Below are 27,866 nucleotides of genomic sequence, written 5' to 3' on the forward strand. Positions count from 1 at the left end.
CCTACAAGGGAAGAGTATAATAAAATGTATAGCTGGGGAGGTGACACCTACAAGGGAAGAGTATAATAAAATGTATAGCTGGGGAGGTGACACCTACAAGGGAAGAGTATAAAATGTGTTGTGAGCTTTCTAAATGTATGCACTCAGCTGACTGTATCCTTGGTATTAAAAACACTCAAAACTCCTCTTGAGCTTTTGGTCTCAATTCCTTATTGCATAGAGGTTGCAATAGCATTTTGGTTGTTAACAGAACACTACTTTTTACCAGGACACATAGGAATCTGGTCAAAAGTAGTGCACTGTATAGAGAATAGGGTACCATTTGGGACTTCTCCACTCATCATTCTCCCAGATCAGTTGTGTGACATGTAGCCATCTATTCTACTCATCATTCTCCCAGATCAGCTGTGTGACCTGTAGCCATCTAAAGGGACAAGCAGAATATTTGGAATGATACTGATTGAGATGCACACTAAAACAGAGTGATTGATTAGGACTATAACACTACATGTTAACTGAATCATCCAGCCAGGGGCCGCAGGAAAATCAGTCAGTTAGCATCATAACCTGTTTATATATATATATATATATATACATACACACATACAGTTGAAGTCGGAAGTTTATTTACACCTTAGCCAAATACATTTAAACTCCGTTTCACAATTTCTGACATTTAATCCTAGTAAAAATTCCCTGTCTTAGGTCAGTTAGGATCATCACTTCATTTTAAGAATGTGAAATGTCAGAATAACAGTAGAGAGAATGATTTCAGCTTTTATTTCTTTCATCACATTCCCAGTGGGTCAGAGTTTACATACACTCAATTAGTATTTGGTAGCATTGCCTTTAAATTGTTTAACTTGGGTCAAATGTTTCGGGTAGCCTTCCACAAACTTCCACAATAAGTTGGGTTAATTTTGGCCCATTCCTCCTGACAGAGCTGGTGTCACTGAGTCAGGTTTGTAAAGGCCTTCTTGCTCTCACATGCTTTTTCAGTTCTGTCCACACATTTTCTATGGGATTGAGGTCAGGGCTTTGTGATGGCCACTCCAATACCTTGACTTTGTTGTCCTTAAGCCATTTTGCCACAACTTTGGAAGTATGCTTGGGGTCATTGTTCATTTGCAAGACCCATTTGCGACCAAGCTTTAACTTCCTGACTGATGTCTTGAGATGTTGCTTCAATATATCCACATAATTTTCTTTCCTCATGATGCCATCTATTCTGTGAAGTGCACTAGTCCCTCCTGCAGCAAAACACCCCCACAACATGATGCTGCCACCCCCGTGCTTCACGGTTGGGATGATGTAACTCGGCGAACAAGCCTCCCCCTTTTTCCTCCAAACATAACAATGGTCATTATGGCCAAACAATTATATTTTTTGTTTCGTCAGACGAGAGGAGCAGTGGCTTCTTCCTTGCTGAGCAGCATTTCAGGTTATGTCGATATAGGACTCGTTTTACTGATAGTTAATTTTGTAACGGTTTCCTCCAGCATCTTCATAGGGTCCTTTGCTGTTGTTCTGGGATTGATTTGCACTTTTCGCACCAAAGTACGTTCATCTCTAGGAGACAGAATGCGTCTCTTTCCTGAGCGGTATGACGGCTGCGTGGTCCCGTGATGTTTATACTTGCGTACTATTGCTTGTACAGGTGAACGTGGTACCTTCAGAAATTTGGAAATTGCTCCTAATGATGAGCCAGACTTGTGGAGGTCTGCAATTCTTTTTCCTGAGGTCTTGGCTGATTTCTTTTGATTTTCCCATGATGTCAAGCAAAGAGGCACTGAGTGTGAAGGTAGGCCTTGAAATACAGCCACAGGTACACCTCCAATTGACTCAAATAATGTCAATTAGCCTATCAGAAGCTTCTAAAGCCATGACATAATTTTCAGGAATTTTCCAAGCTGTTTAAAGGCACAGTCAACTTAGTGTATGTAAACTTCTGACCCACTGGAATTGTAATACAAATCATCTGTCTGTAAACAATTGTAGGAAAAATTACTTGTGTCCTGCACAAAGTAGATGTCTTGACCGACTTGCCAAACTAGTGGTGTAGAGTGGTTGAAAAACGAGTTTTAATGACTCCAACGTGTATGTAAACTTCCGACTTCAACTGTATATATTCTTATGTGCTTGTGTGTTTTCAATTCCTGTGCACATTTGTGTGTCTGTCTGTCTGTGTTCAGTTCTCTGTATCTGAGGAGTCCGAGACATCGTCAGCCAGACGAGCTTGTTTCTTTCTGACGTTCCAGTGCAGACACTGAGCCAGGCTCTCAAACCAGTCATACACCAGATCATGACAACAGATGGATGGTACCGGATAGCACGACGTAGTGATCTTTATACTGCAGGGAGAGTAGGGGGGAGACGGTGAGGGGAGAAGAGGGGAGGTGAGAGGAGTGGTAAGAGGGGGAGAGAAGGGAGATGAGGGAGATTAGGGTTGATTAGTGTTCTGGCATGGATCTTCCATTCTACCTGATAGTATGTGGAAGCTATTACACTGTAGTAAACGGTGGTAAGGTGAAGGACAGTGAAGTTACCAGTCTCCATGGCTGATCTCCTGTCTCTTCCTGCCATCGAACGACACCCAGCAAGTGTTTCTGGCATCAGGGGAGAGGGTGATCTGCAGACAGACAGAGACGGACAGACAAGGGGAAGAGGTCAACACATCCACAAGACAGACAGATCCACTCCCTCTCTACAACCCTCCCCACTCTCTTCAACTCTCCCCACTCTCACCATCAGCTCGACCCCAGCAGGCACCACTATGGGTCTGAAGGAGAGGGAGTGTGGGCAGATCGGTGTGACCATGATGGCCGGGACATTAGGATGGATCATTGAGGCTCCCGCTGCGGCTGCATACGCTGTACTGCCTGTAGGGGTCGACACGATCACACCTGGAGTGGTGGAGGAAAGGGAGAGGAGAAGAGAGATAGGTAATGAAGACAGAAGAGTATTTGTTCGTGCCACCACTGTGGCGCTGTGTCATGTCCTGTACTCACCGTCTCCCTGTACAGAGGTGATGAGGCGTCCATCTAGGTACAGGTCAACATTAGACAGGTAGGAGGAAGGGCCTCGGTCCACCACCACCTCATTCAGAACCTACACACACACACACACGTTTTTGAACAGTATAGTTTTGAAATAAGGAATAATGGTTTAATGATTAATCTGAGTTAGGTGACAGTATTTGATGACATGTCTAACCATTCATTGCTTTGTCAACATATGACGATGAAAAAAAAAACATGTTGTTAAGCTAGCTAAGTTCACATTTGTCAATTAGCTTACTAGTTAGCTCCAACTGTTTACTGGTGGTATCCATAACATATATACTATAGCATAGATATACAGAAGATAGCCCTGTTTGGTAAAAGTCCATATTATGGCAAGAACAGCTCAAATAAGCAAAGATAAATGACAGTCCATCATTACTTAAAGACATGAAGGTCAGTCCATCATTACTTAAAGACATGAAGGTCAGTCCATCATTACTTAAAGACATGAAGGTCAGTCCATCATAACTTAAAGACATGAAGGTCAGTCCATCCTTACTTAAAGACATGAAGGTCAGTCCATCATTACTTAAAGACATGAAGGTCAGTCCATCACTACTTAAAGACATGAAGGTCAGTCCATCATTACATTAAGACATGAAGGTCAGTCCATCACTACTTAAAGACATGAAGGTCAGTCCATCCTTACTTAAAGACATGAAGGTCAGTCCATCATTACTTAAAGACATGAAGGTCAGTCCATCACTACTTAAAGACATGAAGGTCAGTCCATTACTTTAAGACATGAAGGTCAGTCCATTATTACTTTAAGACATGAAGGTCAGTCCATCATTACATTAAGACATGAAGGTCAGTCCATCACTACTTAAAGACATGAAGGTCAGTCCATCACTACTTAAAGACATGAAGGTCAGTCCATCATTACATTAAGACATGAAGGTCAGTCCATCATTACTTAAAGACATGAAGGTCAGTCCATCACTACTTAAAGACATGAAGGTCAGTCCAGCATTACTTAAAAGACATGAAGGTCAGTCCATCATTACTTAAAGACATAAAGGTCAGTCCATCATTACATTAAGACATGAAGGCCAGTCCATCATTACATTAAGACATGAAGGTCAGTCCATCATTACATTAAGACATGAAGGTCAGTCCATCATTACTTAAAGACATGAAGGTCAGTCCATCATTACATTAAGACATGAAGGTCAGTCCATCATTACTTAAAGACGAAGGTCAGTCCATCATTACTTAAAGACATGAAGGTCAGTCCATCATTACTTAAAGACATGAAGGTCAGTCCATCATTACTTTAAGACATGAAGGTCAGTCCATCATTACATTAAGACATGAAGGTCAGTCCATCATTACATTAAGACATGAAGGTCAGTCCATCATTACTTAAAGACATGAAGGTCAGTCCATCATTACATTAAGACATGAAGGTCAGTCCATCATTACATTAAGACATGAAGGTCAGTCCATCATTACATTAAGACATGAAGGTCAGTCCATCATTACTTAAAGACATGAAGGTCAGTCCATCATTACATTAAGACATGAAGGTCAGTCCATCATTACATTAAGACATGAAGGTCAGTCCATCATTACTTTAAGACATGAAGGTCAGTCCATCATTACATTAAGACATGAAGGTCAGTCCATCATTACATTAAGACATGAAGGTCAGTCCATCATTACATTAAGACATGAAGGTCAGTCCATCATTACATTAAGACATGAAGGTCAGTCCATCATTACATTAAGACACGAAGGTCAGTCCATCATTACATAAAGACACGAAGGTCAGTCCATCATTACTTAAAGACACGAAGGTCAGTCCATCATTACTTTAAGACATGAAGGTCAGTCCATCATTACATAAAGACATGAAGGTCAGTCCATCATTACATTAAGACATGAAGGTCAGTCCATCATTACATTAAGACATGAAGGTCAGTCCATCACTACTTAAAGACATGAAGGTCAGTCCATCATTACTTTAAGACATGAAGGTCAGTCCATCATTACATAAAGACATGAAGGTCAGTCCATCATTACATTAAGACATGAAGGTCAGTCCATCATTACTTTAAGACATGAAGGTCAGTCCATCATTACTTTAAGACATGAAGGTCAGTCCATCATTACTTTAAGACATGAAGGTCAGTCCATCATTACTTAAAGACATGAAGGTCAGTCCATCACTACTTAAATACATGAAGGTCAGTCCATCATTACATTAAGACATGAAGGTCAGTCCATCATTACTTTAAGACATGAAGGTCAGTCCATCATTACTTTAAGACATGAAGGTCAGTCCATCATTACATTAAGACATGAAGGTCAGTCCATCATTACATTAAGACATGAAGGTCAGTCCATCATTACATTAAGACATGAAGGTCAGTCCATCATTACATTAAGACATGAAGGTCAGTCCATCATTACTTTAAGACATGAAGGTCAGTCCATCATTACTTTAAGACATGAAGGTCAGTCCATCATTACATTAAGACATGAAGGTCAGTCCATCACTACATTAAGACATGAAGGTCAGTCCATCATTACTTTAAGACATGAAGGTCAGTCCATCATTACTTTAAGACATGAAGGTCAGTCCATCATTACATTAAGACATGAAGGTCAGTCCATCATTACATTAAGACATGAAGGTCAGTCCATCATTACTTTAAGACATGAAGGTCAGTCCATCATTACATTAAGACATGAAGGTCAGTCCATCATTACATTAAGACATGAAGGTCAGTCCATCATTACATTAAGACATGAAGGTCAGTCCATCATTACTTTAAGACATGAAGGTCAGTCCATCATTACTTTAAGACATGAAGGTCAGTCCATCATTACTTTAAGACATGAAGGTCAGTCCATCATTACTTAAAGACATGAAGGTCAGTCCATCATTACATTAAGACATGAAGGTCAGTCCATCATTACTTTAAGACATGAAGGTCAGTCCATCATTACTTTAAGACATGAAGGTCAGTCCATCATTACTTTAAGACATGAAGGTCAGTCCATCATTACTTTAAGACATGAAGGTCAGTCCATCATTACATCAAGACATGAAGGTCAGTCCATCATTACTTTAAGACATGAAGGTCAGTCCATCATTACTTTAAGACATGAAGGTCAGTCCATCATTACTTTAAGACATGAAGGTCAGTCCATCATTACTTTAAGACATGAAGGTCAGTCCATCATTACATTAAGACATGAAGGTCAGTCCATCATTACATTAAGACATGAAGGTCAGTCCATCATTAATTAAAGACATGAAGGTCAGTCCATCATTACATTAAGACATGAAGGTCAGTCCATCATTACATTAAGACATGAAGGTCAGTCCATCATTACATTAAGACATGAAGGTCAGTCCATCATTACTTTAAGACATGAAGGTCAGTCCATCATTACTTTAAGACATGAAGGTCAGTCCATCATTACATAAAGACATGAAGGTCAGTCACCATTACTTAAAGACATGAAGGTCAGTCCATCATTACATTAAGACATGAAGGTCAGTCACCATTACTTAAAGACATGAAGGTCAGTCCATCATTACATTAAGACATGAAGGTCAGTCCATCATTACATTAAGACATGAAGGTCAGTCCATCATTACATTAAGACATGAAGGTCAGTCCATCATTACATTAAGACATGAAGGTCAGTCCATCATTACATTAAGACATGAAGGTCAGTCCATCATTACATTAAGACATGAAGGTCAGTCCATCATTACATTAAGACATGAAGGTCAGTCCATCATTACATTAAGACATGAAGGTCAGTCCATCATTACTTAAAGACATGAAGGTCAGTCCATCATTACATTAAGACATGAAGGTCAGTCCATCATTACATTAAGACATGAAGGTCAGTCACCATTACTTAAAGACATGAAGGTCAGTCCATCATTACATTAAGACATGAAGGTCAGTCCATCATTACATTAAGACATGAAGGTCAGTCCATCATTACATTAAGACATGAAGGTCAGTCACCATTACTTAAAGACATGAAGGTCAGTCCATCATTACTTAAAGACATGAAGGTCAGTCCATCCAAAAATGTCAAGAACTTTGAAAGTTTCTTCAAGTCCAGTCGCAAAAACCATCGAGCGCTGTGATGAAACTGGCTCTCATGAGGACCGCCACAGGAAAGGAAGGACCCAGTTACCTCTGATGCAGAGGATAAGTTCATTAGAGTTGCCGGCCTCAGAAATTGCAGCCCAAATAAATGGTTCACAGAGTTCAAGTAACAAACACACAATTACTCAAATGAACTCAAAAACTCAAATGAACACCTACATGACCAGAGGAAAATGACAAACAACGCATGCGGAGCAGAATTAGACCAAAATCCATTAATAATAAAAACTCAAAAATCAGCAATGAAGTTTTTGGAAACATCTACAGTGACCTCCTCTCATAACATTACCAAGTCCTGCAATGCCAAGAGCTGAGAAAAGAAGAGTCCCCTTATCCAGCTGGTTCACAAACCTGTTCTACTAACACACTGAAGCCTCAGGACCCTCATCCAGCTGGTCCTGGGGCTAAGTTCACAAACCTGTTCTACTAACACACTGAAGCCTCAGGACCCTCATCCTGCTGGTCCTGGGGCCGAGTTCACAAACCTGTTCGACTAACACACTGAAGCCTCAGGACCCTCATCCAGCTGGTCCTGGGGCTGAGTTCACAAACATGTTCTACTAACACACTGAAGCCTCAGGACCCTCATCCAGCTGGTCCTGGGGCTGAGTTCACAAACATGTTCTACTAACACACTGAAGCCTCAGTCCCCTCATCCAGCTGGTCCTGGGGCTGAGTTCACTAACCTGTTCTACTAACACACTGAAGCCTCAGGACCAGAACATCCAATCAATCAGAATAAACCAAATTACAACACAGTCAAAACAAAAACGACATTATTAAAAACAACTACATTATTAGTCCAAGCTCAGTGAGCACAGCCTTGCCATTGAGAAGGGTAGACACAGGAAAACATGGCTTCCCTGTAGAGGAAAGGCTGTGCAACCACTGCACAACAGCAGAACCCGAGACGGAGCTGTATTTGTAAAAAATATAAAAACAATACTGTAATTTCTCCAAATGTGAAATTATTCAAGGTTTCAAAGACCTCTCTGAAGAGGGTAGGCTAGCCATCCTGATGGGGGGAGGACGCAGAGAGCTGTGGGTTGGCAGCTCACTATATTGCTGCCTGCCATAAGATGAGGGACAGTGTCTGACAGACCAACCAACCTCATCTTTGCCATTGTTATTGTCCATTGTAGTTATATTTACCCTTGATTATTGTTGTTAATGATTCACCCACTGACAATTTTGATTATTTTAATTAATTTTAAATAACTTAATTTCCAAAATAAGCGTTTGGCAATATGTACATTGTTACGTCATGCCAATAAAGCAACTTGAATTTAATTGAGTGTGTATGTCACACAAACTGTCCGAGCGCATTAGGGTCTGCGGTCAGAATCCGTCTAGGTGCGCCTTCGTAACCACGGCAACTGGCTCAACAGGGCCGCTAACATCCAACCAGCCACGCTTTATTATGACTGCTGCCATGGAGACCGGGAGATGCTCCCAGACAAAATGTTTTGAAAACGGGTTGAGAGGAGAAAACGGAGGAAGGGAGAGAGGGTCATTTGCAGTGTTTTTATAACTAGTGTATTTCTGAGACAGATACAGTCTAGATTACATAAACGTAATTTGTTAGGAAAACCCATTTTTTTGCATCTTAATGAAAACAGACAAACATACATTATTAACCATGATAATCGATTCATTGAACCTGTTAACCACGTGTATACAATATATCAAAGTGAGAAGAACAATGTTACGGTGAACTGGTTCCTGAATTTAACTTCAGTTAAAGACATTACATTCCACCACCAGCTGCCCCATTTGAGCTTCGGAGTAGCACAACAGTCAGTCTAAGGCACTGCATTTCAGTGATAAGAGGCGTCACTACAGACCCTGGTTCGATTCCAGGCTGCATCACAACCGGCCGTGATTGGGAGTCCCATATGGCGGCGCACAATTGGCCCAGTGTCGTCTGGGTTTGGCCGGGGTAGGCCCTCATTATAAATAAGAATTTGTTCCTAACTGACTTGCCCAATTAAATAAAGGATAACTATATATATATATATATATATATTTTTTTAACAGAATAATCAGTGGCAACTCGTCATTCAGGGCAGGTGGAGTTTGAGCCCCAACTGTTTTGCTAAAAAAAAGTGTGTACAGTACCAGTCAAAAGTTTTAGAACACCTACTCATTCAAGGTTCTTTATTTTTGCTATTTATACATTGTAGAATATTAGTGAAGACATCAAAACTATGAAATAACACATATGGAATCATGTAGTAACCAAAATAGTGTTAAACAAATCAAAATATATTTTAAATTCTTCAAAGTAGCTACCCTTTGCCTTGACCGCTTTGCACATTCTCTCAACCAGCTTCATGAGGTAGTCACCTGGAATGCATTTCAATTAACAGGTGTGCCTTGTTAAAAGTTCATTTGTGGAATTTCTTTCCTTCTTAATGCATTTGAGCAAATCAGTTGTGTTGTGACACAAAAGATGAGGCTGCCATCCGGTTTTCGTTAAAACGATAAGAACAAATCACAAAATTCCACGTCAATTTCAGTGGCGACCACCCACCTGTTCAGCCCTGTTTTTTGTCTATATTTTTTTAATAATTTGCATGTTATTTTTTGGTATTAATACGTGCCACATATCAATTTGCAAACAATGTAAATAAAAAAAAATGTTGAGTGAATAAAGCCACATACAAACATGGTCTCTTTCTTGAGTTAGGCAGCTCCAAAATGCAGTTCTTTCAGCCAAGCTCAGTGCTTTCTGCAGCCGGCGGAAAATACATTGCAATGATATTCTAATATTATACATTTCCGTAACCTAAATATTAACATATGCAACGCCTAGCCAGCCATATCATTGGTTTGAAACCTGGACATTTTACATAACCTATCTTACCTTGCTTTTAATAGGATACAGCCAAAATCCCACCATAGAAATATCCTGATGAAACCAGCATTTCTTCTTCTTCTTCTAAGGCACAATCCTATTGCTGCATCTTTAGAAATTCCCTCTATGTTTGTGTAACAGTATAACTTTAGACCATCCCCTCGCCCCATACCCGGGCGCAAACCAGGGACCCTCTGCACACATCAACAACAGTCACCCACGAAGCATCATTACCCATCGCTCCACAAAAGCCGTGGCCCTTGCAGAGCAAGGGGAACCACTACTTCAAGGTCTCAGAGCAAGTGACGTCACCGATTGAAACGCTATTTAGCGCGCACCACCGCTAACTAAGCTAGCCGTTTCACATCCGTTACGTTTGTACCATTAGGCTGTATATCAAACTCTGTCGCGTCAGGTGCTTGTTTGAGAATAATCTTCTCTCGTAATAGTATTTTAGAACATTCACGCACATGGCCCGAGACAAGTGAAACACAACGTGATCCGTTTCAGCAGCCTCGTGTTCGTGTAAACATTTTAACATGGAACCACTGTTGTATGCATTTTAGATTTGTCTGGCCTATTGTCCCGCAACGGTCCCAATGTCTGTTTTGAACCGTACCAGAGATTATCATCATCCCCGGGACCCCCTTAATTCGTAGCCCTGCTAGGGAGTAGGAGCTAGTGCAAAAGGGTTTGGAGCTAGGGGTTAGGGATTGAGTCTCACCTGCATCTGTAGGGTAATGTTCCCAGCCTCGCTGTTGGCGTGTCCATGGGGCAGCAGGCCATTGTGCTCTGTGTCCGGCTGGCCCCCAGCTTGGCCTTGGCCCCCAGACCCCTGGTACTGCTGCTGGCCTGGCTGGCCTGTCCTCTGGAGCATGTCCTTCACCACCTTCACCTTCAGACGACTACGCAGTGTGATGGCTGCATTACCTGGTACACGCACAAACAGACACACACAAAGACATCCATCGGATCATGAACTGGCAGATATATCACTAATTGACAGCGCTATTTAATTGTTATTTGAAAGGAATCCTCTACCTTCAAAAACTTTAGCCACCTCTGTCTTGTATGATTCAAACTTAAACGGTGTCAGAAAACCCAGAGAACCCAGATGGAACGCCATAACTGGAGGAACACTGCCCTGAGAGAGAGAGTGAGAGAGTGGGGAGAGAGAGAGAGTGAGAGAGGGGGGAGAGAGAGAGAGTGAGAGAGGGGGGAGAGAGAGAGAGAGTGAGGGGGGGGGAGAGAGAGTGAGGGGGAGAGAGAGTGAGGGGGAGAGAGAGTGAGGGGGAGAGAGAGAGTGAGGGAGAGAGAGTGTGAGGGAGAGAGAGTGTGAGGGAGAGAGAGTGTGAGGGAGAGAGAGTGTGAGGGAGAGAGAGTGTGAGGGAGAGAGAGTGTGAGGGAGAGAGAGTGTGAGGGAGAGAGAGTGTGAGGGAGAGAGAGTGTGAGGGAGAGAGAGAGTGAGGGGGGAGAGAGAGAGTGGGGGGAGGGAGAGAGTGAGGGGGGGAGGGAGAGAGAGTGAGAGGGTGAGGGAGTGAGAGAGGGTGAGGGAGGGAGAGAGAGTGAGGGAGGGAGAGAGAGTGAGGGAGAGAGAGTGAGGGAGAGTGAGAGAGGGAGAGTGAGAGAGGGAGAGAGAGGGAGAGAGAGTGAGAGAGAGGGAGAGTAAGAGGGAGAGTGAGAGAGAGAGCGTGAGGGAGGGAGAGAGAGAGAGAGGGTGAGAGAGAGAGAGGGTGAGGGAGGGAGAGAGAGAGAGAGGGTGAGGGAGGGAGAGAGAGTGAGAGAGTGAGGGAGGGAGAGAGAGAGAGTGAGAGAGGGAGAGAGAGTGAGAAAGGGTGAGGGAGTGAGAGAGGGTGAGGGAGTGAGAGAGGGTGAGGGAGTGAGAGAGGGTGAGGGAGTGGGAGAGGGTGAGGGAGTGAGAGAGGGTGAGGGAGTGAGAGAGGGTGAGGGAGTGAGAGAGAGTGAGAGAGGGAGAGAGAGAGAGAGGGAGAGAGAGAGTGAGGGAGAGAGAGTGAGGGAGAGAGAGTGAGGGAGAGAGAGTGAGGGAGAGAGAGTGAGGGAGAGAGAGTGAGGGGGAGAGAGTGAGGGGGAGAGAGTGAGGGTTGAGAGAGAGGGAGAGAGAGAGACGGAGAGAGAGAGACGGAGAGAGGGAGAGCAAAACACAGGTAAGACTGTTGGTCCATGTCCCCTTGAGCAAGGCACTTATCCAGAGCCACTTACAGGAGTAATTAGGGATAAGAGCCTCTGCTAAATTACAAATGTAATTGTAGCTATAACATACTGGAAATATGAAGGAGAATAAAGCATCTGTCCTCCTTTTCAGTTCCAGACAGAGGAGGCTGGTGGGAGGAAAGGCTCATTGGAATGGAACCAACATGACCATAGAGGACAGGCTCATTGGAATGGCTGGAATGGAAGCCAAGTCATGTTGGTTCCATTCCAATGAGCCTGTCCTCTATGGTCATGTTGGTTCCATTCCAATGAGCCTGTCCTCTATGGTCATGTTGGTTCCATTCCAATGAGCCTGTCCTCTATGGGCCCTGGTTAAAAGTAGTGCGCTATGTAGGTACAGGGGTCAATTTGGAAGGGTCCATTTGGAACGCACACAAGTCTGGCCAATGAAAATGGAAACCTCTAAATCACGTAATTCTGTTCTGTTCCAAGTATGATGACAGTGGCGATGATGATGATTAACATGGAGATGATGACAAATCCAAACACTTCCTCAAATGCCACAGACAGACCAAACACATACAGCCAGCCTGCCCTAAGCCAGGCAAGTACAAGACTCTGGTTAGAATAAGCAGGCGTGTTGGAACAGGGGATCCCAAACTTTTTCACTCGGGGGCCCCCTTCCAGCATTGGGGAACATCTCCCCCCGCGCACCCCGCCATGTCTACTTCTATTGGCACAAGCACTGTTCATGACTCAAACTGTTTACACCCCTCTGGTTGGTGGAGAGAACATTTTTCTTCCAGTTTTAAAACAAATTTTCTTGCAATTCTATACATTTTGCCATGTCTAATGTGTATTCATGTGATATCTGAGTGACAAAGAAATGACAACAATATCTATGGGCTAAAAAACAGTTGACATGGTCTAGTTGACCTTTCTGACAAGTTATAAATATCTCTCTAAGGTCGACAATGACTGACATGACAAGAGGAACTGATGATGCACTGCCCAATTTAGAAATGGCACCTTGTGCCGTCTACTATTACAACTTTCAAGAGAAAGTTTAAAGCTGAACTGAGTTCCTTTAAAAACCACTGTTAGAGCAGAGCTGGAACAAAAGTTGTGTTGGCTCCCCTGTTATACTGACCTTGTTTCTGAGTACAGAGATCCCCACCCCTCCCAAACTGTAGAGCAGGGCTTGGCTCCCCTGGTCCTGGAGGGACGCAGGAACTTCATGTTTTTGGTTTAACTGACCTGGAAGACCAGGTGTGTTCAATTTAGGCAATCACTGAACTGATCAACTAGCTGGTCAGGTATGGTGCTGTCATGACGTTGGCCTGGGGGGTTAGGTTTTTAACAGTCATAAATACCTCTTCCCCCCTTTTTCCTCTCTACCCTACTGATGTTACATTTGCAAACCCCTTGATTAACATAGAGATTCTGGGAACATCAGTAGGTGGGGGGAAATGAACTATATTCTGGTAATCCGACCAATTGAACATATGCGGTGATACTTAATGAATATGATGTCAGTTCGGTTATCATCTGAGACATTCTCATCAATGATAAGATGACATAAACTCTACAGTGGAAAGTCTACACATCAGAGTTATCGGATTCACATGGAATTATTGTTCAATTTAAATGTTTGAATATGAAATTATTCGTGATGGGATGAAATGTGATTTTAGCTTCTAAAATGTGAGATGTGGGTTTTCATAAGATATTGCTGCTCACTCAGTGGCCCGCCCACGTGAAGAGACAGAGGTTGTAAACTATGACACACATCCCTTTTCTTCCTTCCTATAAGCCCTTGACGACAATATAACTTCCTGTTCCGAGGATATGAGGGCGACGGTCCTATGTCAGAATGGTTCAGATAATAATTACAGAACGAAGCCAACATCAGCATGTGCTTTGGTTGCGAATGGTATGAACTCATTCACTACAGAAGTGATACCTCCTAGCTGTTGAGTTAACGACCGCAGATGAAAACGCAGGTTAGGAAGGAACAGAGAGAGTATCCCGTCTATCACACAACGACGTTACTACAACGTATTCAATTTAACACCAGAGACTCGGTTTGGCAACACGGCCTTCCATCTACCACCAACCTACCGAAGCGCAGCTCAGAGTAAATATTTATTGCATTTTCCTTTTCCAAATGGGAGGTAATTTAGAATGCATAAGATACTGTATTTACGATAGCACAGCTTCTCCCTTTGTTCCTCAGTCTTCCCGCTCTTTCACTCAAACCCAGTCCCTTTTCTTTTGTGTAACAAGCTGTCATATCTGTTCTGTCCGCTAGGGACGTTTTCCTTTATGATGTAATTTGTAATCAAGTTATGACTAATTGTGTGTATGTGTAATTCTGTGTGATTAGTTAGGTATTTAGTAAATAAATAATTAAACCCAATTTTGTATTGCTGATTCAAATTGTTAGCCAGGGTTTGTGCAGATAACCAAGAATTTACAACTTTCAGATGAGACTGAAGTAAGGTGACGATTAATGTTGACTGCTAAAGGATGTAAAATAATACCAGGTCTTTAAGAGTTTATTCGGAAGATAACAGCTCTATAAATTTTATTTTGTGGTGCCCGACTCTCTAGTTAATTACATTTACATGATTAGCTCAATCAGGTGATATTAATTGCTGAGAAATTATTTTATAGAATTACATGTCATATCACTTAATCCGGCATAGCCAAAGACACGACAGTGCCTAGTTTGAACAAAATCCTGCCGTACCTGAGGCACTCTAAGAACAGGGTTGCCCAGGAACAGGGTTGCCCAGGAACAGGGTTGCCCAGGAACAGGGTTGCCCACCCCTGGTGTACTGTATGTGTTAGTGGGTACCTGGAAGAGAGAGGAGGCGTAGAGTAGAGTCCCGTCTCCTCCCAGACAGATGATGAGGTCAATACAGTGAGAGATGTCATCATAACCTGGATAGGAAACACAGTTCAGCAATTCAGTAGATCTATATACGTTGTAGCCATGTGACCCAATCCACACGTTTACTGAAGAGGAATGGATCTGACACACTGCTGGGTGGATGTTATGCTATGAGAGATGGTGTGTGTGTGTGTGTGTGTCTGTTACCTTCTCTAAAGGTACAGAGTTGTTTTCGGATTGTGGCGAAGGTCTCGTCCGTAGTCAGGGAGACGTCAGCCACCACCCTCCTCTCCACAAACACCAGCATACCCTTCTCCTGGAGCACATGGAAATGGAACGTCACTTTACTTACTCAATACTGAATAGAAAGCCCAACCCCGGTAGGTATCCAGTAGATCTGATTCGGACTGAACAGTCTGATATCATCATAGTATGTATCATAGTATGTATCATATGTATCATAGCATGTATGAGACAAGACAAGACTACAAAATTCATGCTTTCATTCAATTCTGGGACTGCATGCTTCCACCAAGATGAATATTTAATAAAACTGCATTGATCTCTATAGATTCACCATTGATAACGTACATAGCTCCTATTAAAACGCATCATAAACAACAACGTGTAAGCACATGCACACACTCACACAGAACCACACACACTTCAGCTCGATGATACAGTACCTCAACGAGGAAGTGGCAGAGTTCTTTGAATGGTTCTACCAGGCTCTCGTCTCGTATCTTCCTGATGACCAAAACGTTGACTGGTGGTTTGTTCCACGTCAGGCGCTGACTGGCCGGATCCTGGATGTGCCTGGCGACGACGACACACAATCAAACTTCATTAAAAAGTAGTCTACATTTATTTATACATTTTACAGTTCGCCTCACAACATCAGGCACAGAACAGTACAGCTACACACACACACACACACACACTTCCATTGGCCGATTCCACATTCCCCAGTCGCGATTTTCCTTTTTGTTACCATTTAAACGTCGTCCGGTGGTTGCACTGAAGATAATCCCTCATTTTCAAAAAATTCAAAAGCTGTTCTGAACAGTCATTCATTAACATGGTAAATACAGAATTAGATAACGAAGTCCAAACTCCACAGCTACTCAGTCTCACCAGATCCCAGGGTTGATTATTTATCTTTACTGTCTAGATGGACAGTGTGTCTATGTAGAGTAGGGGTTATTGTCATGCAAAAGCCTGCCTGTGTCATGGTAATTAACAGTTTATTAACATAAGCAAGTTCAGCATCTCCAGGCCGGCACTCATACAAGCCTCATACAAGCCTCATACAAGCCTCATACAAGCCTCATACAAGCCTCATACAAGCCTCATACAAGCCTCATACAAGCCTCATACAAGCCTCATTACAAGCCTCATACAAGCCTCATACAAGCCTCATACAAGCCTCATACAAGCCTCATTACAAGCCTCATACAAGCCTCATACAAGCCTCATACAAGCCTCATACAAGCCTCATACAAGCCTCATACAAGCCTCATACAAGCCTCATACAAGCCTCATACAAGCCTCATACAAGCCTCATACAAGCCTCATACAAGCCTCATACAAGCCTCATACAAGCCTCATACAAGCCTCATACAAGCCTCATACAAGCCTCATACAAGCCTCATACAAGCCTCATACAAGCCTCATACAAGCCTCATACAAGCCTCATACAAGCCTCATACAAGCCTCATACAAGCCTCATACAAGCCTCATACAAGCCTCATACAAGCCTCATACAAGCCTCATACAAGCCTCATACAAGCCTCATACAAGCCTCATACAAGCCTCATACAAGCCTCATACAAGCCTCATACAAGCCTCATACAAGCCTCATACAAGCCTCATACAAGCCTCATACAAGCCTCATACAAGCCTCATACAAGCCTCATACAAGCCTCATACAAGCCTCATACAAGCCTCATACAAGCCTCATACAAGCCTCATACAAGCCTCATACAAGCCTCATACAAGCCTCATACAAGCCTCATACAAGCCTCATACAAGCCTCATACAAGCCTCATACAAGCCGCTAATGCGCGCTTTTGAAACATCTATATTTTTTTTAAGTATAATAAATAAATGTAATATACACCGTCATAATAAATCCATTATTTTAGGCAGGTCTAAAGAAACATTATGATATGAAGACAACGTGTTTCAGAAGAACAGACTGTCGGTTATCTGGCTATGCACCATGCCAATGGCAGCCTAGGCTGTAGTTCATCTAGCAGACAAGATAGGCTTATATATCTGTTGCATTATTATAATATTATATGATTTTAAATTAAGACGAATATAATGGAACTTGGTAGAATAGAATCAAAAGGAAATGTTTCCCATTCTGGAGCAAGTGCACATACTAAGGGGTTATGTTGAGCTTAAAGGTGATCATTTGAAACAGGTCCAATATGCTAGATTTAGAGTTATTTGGCAACTTTAGTTGTGAATGATAGAAATCAAAACATACACTGAAACAAAATAAATGCAACATACAACAATTAACAGTTTTACTGAGTTATAGTTCATATACAGTGCCTTGCGAAAGTATTCGGCCCCCTTGAACTTTGCGACCTTTTGCCACATTTCAGGCTTCAAACATAAAGATATAAAACTGTATTTTTTTGTGAAGAATCAACAAGTGGGACACAATCATGAAGTGGAACGACATTTATTGGATATTTCAAACTTTTTTAACAAAACAAAAACTGAAAAATTGGGCGTGCAAAATTATTCAGCCCCTTTACTTTCAGTGCAGCAAACTCTCTCCAGAAGTTCAGTGAGGATCTCTGAATGATCCAATGTTGACCTAAATGACTAATGATGATAAATACAGTCCACCTGTGTGTAATCAAGCAACAATGCAAAACGTCATGTTTGGCGTAAAAGCAACACAGCTGAACACACCATCCCCACTGTCAAACATGGTGGTGGCAGCATCATGGTTTGGGCCTGCTTTTCTTCAGCAGGGACAGGGAAGATGGTTAAAATTGATGGGAAGATGGATGGAGCCAAATACAGGACCATTCTGGAAGAAAACCTGATGGAGTCTGCAAAAGACCTGAGACTGGGACGAAGATTTGTCTTCCAACAAGACAATGATCCAAAACATAGAGCAAAATCTACAATGGAATGGTTCAAAAATAAACATATCCAGGTGTTAGAATGGCCAAGTCAAAGTCCAGACCTGAATCCAATTGAGAATCTGTGGAAAGAACTGAAAACTGCTGTTCACAAATGCTCTCCATCCAACCTCACTGAGCTCGAGCTGTTTTGCAAGGAGGAATGGGAAAAAATTTCAGTCTCTCGATGTGCAAAACTGATAAAGACATACCCCAAGCGACTTACAGCTGTAATCGCAGCAAAAGGTGGCGCTACAAAGTATTAACTTAAGGGGGCTGAATAATTTTGCACGCCCAATTTTTCAGTTTTTGATTTGTTAAAAAAGTTTGAAATATCCAATAAATGTCGTTCCACTTCATGATTGTGTCCCACTTGTTGTTGATTCTTCACAAAAAAATACAGTTTTATATCTTTATGTTTGAAGCCTGAAATGTGGCAAAAGGTCGCAAAGTTCAAGGGGGCCGAATACTTTCGCAAGGCACTGTAAGTAAATCAGTCAATTTTTTAAAATTCAATACGTCCTAATCTATGGACTTCACATGACTGGGAATACAGATATGAATCTGTTGGTCACAGATACCTTTATAACAAAAATATATATAAATAAATAAATAAATAAATAAAAAGTAGGGGCGTGGACAGAAAACTAGTCAGTATCTGGTGTGACCACCATTTCCCTCATGCAGCACGACATCTCCTTGGCATAGAGCTGATCAGACTGTTGATTGTGGCCTGTGGAAGGCTGTCCCACTCCTCTACAACGGCTGTGCAAAGTTGATGAATTTTGTCGGCTACTGGAACATGCTGTTGTAGACGTCGATCCAGAGCATCCCAAACATGCTCAATGGGTGACCGTTTGGTGAGTATGCAAGCCATGGAAGAACTGGGACATTTTCAGCTTGCAGGAAATGTGAACAGATCCTTGCAACATGTACATTATCATCCTGAAACATGAGGTGATGGCGGCGGATGAATGGCACGACAATGGGCCTCAGGATCTCATCACGGTATCTCTGTGCATTCAAATTGCCATCGATAAAATGCAATTGTGTTTGTTATTCCGTAGCTCATGCCTGCCCAAACCATAATCCCACTGCCACCATGGGGCAGTCTGTTCACAACTTTGACATCAGCAAACCGCTTGCCCACACGACGCCGTGCACGCTGTCTGGCAAATGCCCGGTACAGTTGAAACCGGGATTCACCCGTGAAGAGCACACTTCTTCAGCGTGCCAGTGGCAGAGTATGTGAGTGGAGCTTGAGGAGCGCGCCCAATTTGACTGGAGCGTGATTCCCAAAGGTCGGCCTTCTCGCCCGCTCCAATTTCACTATAGTAGCGCTTTCACTAGCTCAGGGCATGCCCAGCCCAGCATGTATTTCTCCTCTACTTGTGTGCTGCTATAGCCCCTTGCTTCAACTACTGTCATGGAGTTCACTAAATATTTCATAAGGAAACTAATAGAACACACAGGTGCTAAATCAAGGTGACCTACAAAGAGGAGGACGAAAAAGCAAGAGAGGGAGTGTGGTGATGTAGTGTCCACTACTAAAGAGAGGGAGTGTGGTGATGTAGTGTCCACAACTAAATAATCATTATGGAATCTGAAGAGACACGTATCCCTAAAGCATGATGGTGTACTTACTACGTGTACATGCTAAAAGAGAGGAACGAGGTGGGTAGATAACTAAGTGTGTCATTGTAGCAAAGTAGTCATTAAACAAAAAACTCAGATCTCTTAAAAGTTCTGATTTAGAATGGGCCATTATCAAATGGACAGGAAGAGGGGCAGGGGGGGGGGACATGTCCTCCGTATGCACTCAAATTGTGAACGGAGGCTGCTTTCCCACCAGTTTGTTTTCCAATCATGCCGAGTAGGAGCATGCAGCCGCTTGCTGTGCGACAGATGATATTCCACCCAAACTCTGTATGCCATGGGCTCTCCAACCCTGTTCCTTGCAGCAAGCCAGTACTCTGTAAGCCATGGGCTCTCCAACCCTGTTCCTGCAGCTCGCCAGTACTCTGTATGCCATGGGCTCTCCAACCCTGTTCCTGCAGCTAGCCAGTAGTCTGTATGTCATGGGCTCTCCAACCCTGTTCCTGCAGCTAGCCAGTACTCTGTATGTCATGGGCTCTCCAACCCTGTTCCTGCAGCTAGCCAGTACTCTGTATGCCATGGGCTCTCCAACCCTGTTCCCGCAGCTAGCCAGTACTCTGTATGCCATGGGCTCTCCAACCCTGTTCCTGCAGCTAGCCAGTACTCTGTATGCCATGGGCTCTCAAACCTGTTCCTGAAGCTAGCCAGTACTCTGTATGCCATGGGCTCTCCAACCCTGTTCCTGAAGCTAGCCAGTACTCTGTATGCCATGGGCTCTCCAACCCTGTTCCTGAAGATAGCCAGTACTCTGTATGCCATGGGCTCTCCAACCCTGTTCCTGCAGCTAGCCAGTACTCTGTATGCCATGGGCTCTCCAACCCTGTTCCTGCAGCTAGCCAGTACTCTGTATGCCATGGGCTCTCCAACCCTGTTCCTGCAGCTAGCCAGTAGTCTGTATGTCATGGGCTCTCCAACCCTGTTCCTGCAGCTAGCCAGTACTCTGTATGTCATGGGCTCTCCAACCCTGTTCCTGCAGCTAGCCAGTACTCTGTAAGCCATGGGCTCTCCAACCCTGTTCCTGCAGCTCGCCAGTACTCTGTATGCCATGGGCTCTCCAACCCTGTTCCTGCAGCTAGCTAGTACTCTGTATGCCATGGGCTCTCCAACCCTGTTCCTGAAGCTAGCCAGTACTCTGTATGCCATGGGCTCTCCAACCCTGTTCCTGAAGATAGCCAGTACTCTGTATGCCATGGGCTCTCCAACCCTGTTCCTGCAGCTAGCCAGTACTCTGTATGCCATGGGCTCTCCAACCCTGTTCCTGCAGCTAGCCAGTACTCTGTATGCCATAGGGCTCTCCAACCCTGTTCCTGCAGCTAGCCAGTACTCTGTATGCCATGGGCTCTCCAACCCTGTTCCTGAAGATAGCCAGTACTCTGTATGCCATGGGCTCTCCAACCCTGTTCCTGAAGCTAGCCAGTACTCTGTATGCCATGGGCTCTCCAACCCTGTTCCTGCAGCTAGCCAGTACTCTGTATGCCATGGGCTCTCCAACCCTGTTCCTGCAGCTAGCCAATACTCTGTATGCCATGGGCTCTCCAACCCTGTTCCTGCAGCTAGCCAGTACTCTGTATGCCATAGGGCTCTCCAACCCTGTTCCTGCAGCTAATCAGTACTCTGTATGCCATGGGCTCTCCAACCCTGTTCCTGCAGCTAGCCAGTACTCTGTATGCCATGGGCTCTCCAACCCTGTTCCTGCAGCTAGCCAGTACTCTGTATGCCATAGGGCTCTCCAACCCTGTTCCTGCAGCTAACCAGTACTCTGTATGCCATGGGCTCTCCAACCCTGTTCCTGCAGCTAACCAGTACTCTGTATGCCATGGGCTCTCCAACCCTGTTCCTGCAGCTAGCCAGTACTCTGTATGCCATGGGCTCTCCAACCCTGTTCCTGAAGCTAGCCAGTACTCTGTATGCCATGGGCTCTCCAACCCTGTTCCTGAAGCTAGCCAGTACTCTGTATGCCATGGGCTCTCCAACCCTGTTCCTGAAGATAGCCAGTACTCTGTATGCCATGGGCTCTCCAACCCTGTTCCTGCAGCTAGCCAGTACTCTGTATGCCATGGGCTCTCCAACCCTGTTCCTGCAGCTAGCCAGTACTCTGTATGCCATAGGGCTCTCCAACCCTGTTCCTGCAGCTAGCCAGTACTCTGTATGCCATGGGCTCTCCAACCCTGTTCCTGCAGCTAGCCAGTACTCTGTATGCCATGGGCTCTCCAACCCTGTTCCTGCAGCTAGCCAGTACTCTGTATGCCATAGGGCTCTCCAACCCTGTTCCTGCAGCTAGCCAGTACTCTGTATGCCATGGGCTCTCCAACCCTGTTCCTGCAGCTAGCCAGTACTCTGTATGCCATGGGCTCTCCAACCCTGTTCCTGCAGCTAGCCAGTACTCTGTATGCCATGGGCTCTCCAACCCTGTTCCTGCAGCTAGCCAGTACTCTGTATGCCATAGGGCTCTCCAACCCTGTTCCTGCAGCTAGCCAGTACTCTGTATGCCATGGGCTCTCCAACCCTGTTCCTGAAGATAGCCAGTACTCTGTATGCCATGGGCTCTCCAACCCTGTTCCTGAAGCTAGCCAGTACTCTGTATGCCATGGGCTCTCCAACCCTGTTCCTGCAGCTAGCCAGTACTCTGTATGCCATGGGCTCTCCAACCCTGTTCCTGCAGCTAGCCAGTACTCTGTATGCCATGGGCTCTCCAACCCTGTTCCTGCAGCTAGCCAGTAGTCTGTATGTCATGGGCTCTCCAACCCTGTTCCTGCAGCTAGCCAGTACTCTGTATGTCATGGGCTCTCCAACCCTGTTCCTGCAGCTAGCCAGTACTCTGTAAGCCATGGGCTCTCCAACCCTGTTCCTGCAGCTCGCCAGTACTCTGTATGCCATGGGCTCTCCAACCCTGTTCCTGCAGCTAGCTAGTACTCTGTATGCCATGGGCTCTCCAACCCTGTTCCTGAAGCTAGCCAGTACTCTGTATGCCATGGGCTCTCCAACCCTGTTCCTGAAGATAGCCAGTACTCTGTATGCCATGGGCTCTCCAACCCTGTTCCTGCAGCTAGCCAGTACTCTGTATGCCATGGGCTCTCCAACCCTGTTCCTGCAGCTAGCCAGTACTCTGTATGCCATAGGGCTCTCCAACCCTGTTCCTGCAGCTAGCCAGTACTCTGTATGCCATGGGCTCTCCAACCCTGTTCCTGAAGATAGCCAGTACTCTGTATGCCATGGGCTCTCCAACCCTGTTCCTGAAGCTAGCCAGTACTCTGTATGCCATGGGCTCTCCAACCCTGTTCCCGCAGCTAGCCAGTACTCTGTATGCCATGGGCTCTCCAACCCTGTTCCTGCAGCTAGCCAATACTCTGTATGCCATGGGCTCTCCAACCCTGTTCCTGCAGCTAGCCAGTACTCTGTATGCCATAGGGCTCTCCAACCCTGTTCCTGCAGCTAATCAGTACTCTGTATGCCATGGGCTCTCCAACCCTGTTCCTGCAGCTAGCCAGTACTCTGTATGCCATGGGCTCTCCAACCCTGTTCCTGCAGCTAGCCAGTACTCTGTATGCCATAGGGCTCTCCAACCCTGTTCCTGCAGCTAACCAGTACTCTGTATGCCATGGGCTCTCCAACCCTGTTCCTGCAGCTAACCAGTACTCTGTATGCCATGGGCTCTCCAACCCTGTTCCTGCAGCTAGCCAGTACTCTGTATGCCATGGGCTCTCCAACCCTGTTCCTGAAGCTAGCCAGTACTCTGTATGCCATGGGCTCTCCAACCCTGTTCCTGAAGCTAGCCAGTACTCTGTATGCCATGGGCTCTCCAACCCTGTTCCTGAAGATAGCCAGTACTCTGTATGCCATGGGCTCTCCAACCCTGTTCCTGCAGCTAGCCAGTACTCTGTATGCCATGGGCTCTCCAACCCTGTTCCTGCAGCTAGCCAGTACTCTGTATGCCATAGGGCTCTCCAACCCTGTTCCTGCAGCTAGCCAGTACTCTGTATGCCATGGGCTCTCCAACCCTGTTCCTGCAGCTAGCCAGTACTCTGTATGCCATGGGCTCTCCAACCCTGTTCCTGCAGCTAGCCAGTACTCTGTATGCCATAGGGCTCTCCAACCCTGTTCCTGCAGCTAGCCAGTACTCTGTATGCCATGGGCTCTCCAACCCTGTTCTTGCAGCTAGCCAGTACTCTGTATGCCATGGGCTCTCCAACCCTGTTCCTGCAGCTAGCCAGTACTCTGTATGCCATGGGCTCTCCAACCCTGTTCCTGAAGCTAGCCAGTACTCTGTATGCCATGGGCTCTCCAACCCTGTTCCTGAAGCTAGCCAGTACTCTGTATGCCATGGGCTCTCCAACCCTGTTCCTGAAGATAACCAGTACTCTGTATGCCATGGGCTCTCCAACCCTGTTCCTGCAGCTAGCCAGTACTCTGTATGCCATGGGCTCTCCAACCCTGTTCCTGCAGCTAGCCAGTACTCTGTATGCCATAGGGCTCTCCAACCCTGTTCCTGCAGCTAGCCAGTACTCTGTATGCCATGGGCTCTCCAACCCTGTTCCTGAAGATAGCCAGTGCTTCATTTGGGAAACCAACTGAAATCTGTTCGGGAACATCGATTGTGTAATATGCAGTAGGCTATGTTTCGTTGTTAGGCTTTGAAACATCCACAACGACCATGTGTTCCACTCAGTTGGCATTGGGACCTGTTGAACCTCTATCTTCAAATTGATCATCACAGTGAGGTGAGTTTTAAAAGCATGATAATGTATTGATAAGTGTTTGATGTGATTTTCATTGATAGAGTGGTTAGAGGGACAATAGAGAGCTGAGTATCAGGCCATTAGTGACCTGATGGGTGTTAGCCAGTTGGGTACTACCACAGCATGTCCAGAGTGCATAAAAAGAGATTACTGTGACTCAACAGTCACGTGGAATTTTACTGCGGTCATGACAGCCGGTGTACGTGGTAGTAAGGTCAATGAAACAGCCATAGGCTAGACCCTCTGCAACTAAGTACCCTAGGTGTTCTGACTCACTGTACCGGTTCATAGGACACTACTACCCAATCACAATCCTGTCCTTAAATCTCAATAGGACACTACTACCCAATCACAGTCCTGTCCTTAAATCTCAATAGGACACTATTACCCAATCACAGTCCTGTCCTTAAATCTCAATAGGACACTACTACCCAATCACAGTCCTGTCCTTAAATCTCAATAGGACACTACTACCCAATCACAGTCCTGTCCTTAAATCTCAATAGGACACTACTACCCAATCACAGTCCTGTCCTTAAATCTCAATAGGACACTACTACCCAATCACAGTCCTGTCCTTAAATCTCAATAGGACACTACTACCCAATCACAGTCCTGTCCTTAAATCTCAATATGACACTACTACCCAATCACAGTCCTGTCCTTAAATCTCAATAGGACACTACTACCCAATCACAATCCTGTCCTTAAATCTCAATAGGACACTACTACCCAATCACAGTCCTGTCCTTAATGCTCATCTTGCCTGCTGATACTGGGACAGTTACGTAAGGATTCAATGCCAAACGATGCAACTAAAATAACAAAGACAGAGAGGGGAACAAATTCCAGACAGTGTGTAATGTAAGTGCAATGAAGTTCCCACACCAATGACTTACATGACTGAGGTTGGGTTAGGAAGAATACAGGCTTTGGGTCCAAAGTGAGTAGCAGGATATGGTCCATGGAGAAAGTGAGCTCTCCTGTAGGAGGTAGAAAAGAGGACAGTCAGACAGTGAGCGAGAGAGAAAAGAGAGGGTCAGACAGACAGAGCGAAAGAGAGAAAGACAGACAGAGCGAAAGAGAGAAAGACAGACAGAGAGAGTCAAAGAGAGAGCAAAAGCGAGAGAGAGCAAAAGCGAGAGCGAGACAGACAGAGAGCATGTTCAGCTAGCTACCCTAAGGCAGTACTGTGGCTATGGCATGTCCAGCTAGCTACCCTAAGGCAGTACTGTAGCTATAATGGCATTATTATCCCAGTAGTCTCATGTTAGCCTGGTCCCAGATCTTTTTGTGCTGTCTTGACAAATCCTAGACACAAGACAGCACACCAAGCAGCTACTGAAAGAGACTACTGTCCCAGGCTACCTGCAGCTCTCAGACACGCACCTCTTAGGGGAGGTCTCTGCCATCTCTGCCGTCGAAGACCCAGAGGGCTCGGAGTGTTCGTGTTGGCCCGGCAACCTGATTTGCTCGTCATCGGGCAGCAACAGGTGTTCCTGGTCATCCTGATGGTGGCATTGGGACCTCTTCTCCTCCCGTCGTCTCTTAGGTGACTTCCTGTGTTTGGAGGTCGAGGACCTGACTGGTTCTGGAGTGTTGGAGCTTCTCTCTGGTGTAGCTGGGGAACAGGATGACTCTTGACCCTCCATCCTGTAGGAGCACACACGTACACACACACATAAACCAGGGTTGAAACTGTAAATATCTCTGGTTGACCACATGCTGCAGCAGAGTGACTAGTGTCACAACAACATAGCTAACAAAACCATGCAAATTGGGTTTACAGGGCAAATATATAAACACTATCAACACATGACCTGTCTAATTATATAGCTAGACTAGCCCAAAGGCTAGTATTGAGCCGTTTCAATATCGCCATATGCTGGCCTTTGGGCTATAGCTAGTCTTGATAACTGGATAAAATTACTAGCTGGTTAGGTAAGTTAGCTAGTTAGCTATCTAAGCAGTCCAGCTTTAACCAAAATCTCAACTTGTTTAAAGCCTACACTCCTGTAACCTTAGCATGACAGCCTTCTAAACAAAGAAAAGCACGGACTAACAAGACATGGCTAACAATGGTTTAATGCCAATGCAAGGTCAACTGGACTAAGCTTAGTTAACTAGCTAGCAAATAAACCCGGTAAAGTTGTCTAAGCTACTGTAGCTACCTTGAGTTGCTAAACAGCTCTCCTTACGACATCATCAGCGCTGTGTTAGCTTCCACGGGTTGAATAGCAAACGAATCTGATGAAATACTAGTAGCTGGTCAAGGACAAATGATATAATGCTAATTGTGTGTCTGTGATTTTCCTTGCAAAGCTTAACCTAGCTAGCTATCAGAACATCAGTTGACAGAATCAAAACATAAAGGTACATGCGCAGTGGAAGCCATTCGGAAAACGGCTGCTTCGGGAACGACTGTTCAAGAGCGTCAAACCTGCCACACCACTGCGCAGCATTCGAGATCTCAAACAGACAGCCATATCTGTATCTGTCAACATATTTAGACTGATAACATAAAAATCGAATCCTGGGTTAGACAGGAAAACCTGTTGAGAAGTGAGCTGCCAACGACAGGGTTTACGGCACCAGTACCCTAGATCAGGGTGTTTTCAAACCTCTCTTCAGGGATCCCAAGACCTTTCAAGTTAAATCAGGTGTGCTAGCTCTAGAAGAGATCAAATACATGGAATGGCTGGGGGTCCCCGGGGAGCGGTTAACTCCTGCCCTACATGCCATCTCCTGCAGTTGGCTTCAGAGGCACGGCACCTGACTCCGAGTGCATTTGAGTAGTAAGCCTAAAGCAACCGACCGTAGATGAAAGTCGTGTGATGTGCGTTTGGGACAGCCGAAAGTCAGACACTGTTTTTGTTTAACAGGGCAGATACTTTTGGGAAACCGGGCCCAGATCAACATTGTTGATAACCTTTTATTTTTTAAATGTTGAAATAGACATGTATCTAACCCTCATATCACACACTCACAACCTGAAATCATAATCTAATATTATTTGTGTACACATTGTACAATCAATTAGTGAGCAAGACACTCAAATATCACATTTATTTGTATATATCCACTGTACACATAAATCGTGGCAAATTGGTTAATGTTTCAGTCATCTCTTTGGTCATGTGGGTTAAACAGAAACAGCCTAGTGATTGGTTGACATTAGAGTCTCCCACAATGCAGGTAA

The 27,866-nt window shown here is 44.6% G+C and overlaps 1 protein-coding gene across 3 annotated transcripts; it reads right to left on the reverse strand.

Moving 5' to 3' along the window:
• Window positions 1–483: 483 nt before the first annotated feature.
• nadkb (NAD kinase b) lies at window positions 484–27,461 on the reverse strand. 3 transcript variants are annotated; one of them, XM_036986517.2, is made up of 12 exons: window positions 26,839–27,461; window positions 26,057–26,320; window positions 25,567–25,650; window positions 15,816–15,945; window positions 15,337–15,445; window positions 15,094–15,179; window positions 11,103–11,205; window positions 10,786–10,991; window positions 3,009–3,108; window positions 2,746–2,903; window positions 2,547–2,629; window positions 484–2,351 (listed from the first exon to the last, which is right to left on the reverse strand). In XM_036986517.2, exons 2-12 carry the CDS (start codon window positions 26,317–26,319, stop codon window positions 2,189–2,191), a joined length of 1,485 nt encoding a protein of 494 aa, XP_036842412.1. In that variant the 5' UTR covers window position 26,320; window positions 26,839–27,461; the 3' UTR covers window positions 484–2,188. The 3 variants fall into 3 exon arrangements, with proteins under 3 accessions (XP_036842412.1, XP_036842413.2, XP_090038980.1); XM_036986518.2 differs by lacking the exons at window positions 25,567–25,650; window positions 26,057–26,320; window positions 26,839–27,461 and adding an exon at window positions 16,121–16,246; XM_090182854.1 differs by lacking the exons at window positions 25,567–25,650; window positions 26,057–26,320; window positions 26,839–27,461 and adding an exon at window positions 16,121–16,228 and having other exon boundaries at window positions 11,103–11,200.
• Between the last annotated feature and the right edge of the window lie 405 nt (window positions 27,462–27,866).

Source organism: Oncorhynchus mykiss, chromosome 8, assembly GCF_057628025.1.
Source record: "Oncorhynchus mykiss isolate SJ-2025 chromosome 8, ASM5762802v1, whole genome shotgun sequence".
Classification (NCBI taxonomy): Eukaryota; Metazoa; Chordata; class Actinopteri; order Salmoniformes; family Salmonidae; genus Oncorhynchus; species Oncorhynchus mykiss.

What these genes read in the sequence shown, in the direction of transcription:
- nadkb (XM_036986517.2), bottom strand. Translation starts at nt 26,319, where the DNA reads ATGGAGGGTCAAGAGTCATCCTGTTCCCCAGCTACACCAGAGAGAAGC. An exon ending in CACCTCTGTACAGGGAGACG is followed by an intron (nt 2,904 to 3,008) that starts GTGAGTACAGGA and finishes CCACCACTCCAG; the next exon opens with GTGTGATCGTGTCGACCCCT. An exon ending in GAGATCAGCCATGGAGACTG is followed by an intron (nt 2,352 to 2,546) that starts GTAACTTCACTG and finishes CTCTCCCTGCAG; the next exon opens with TATAAAGATCACTACGTCGT.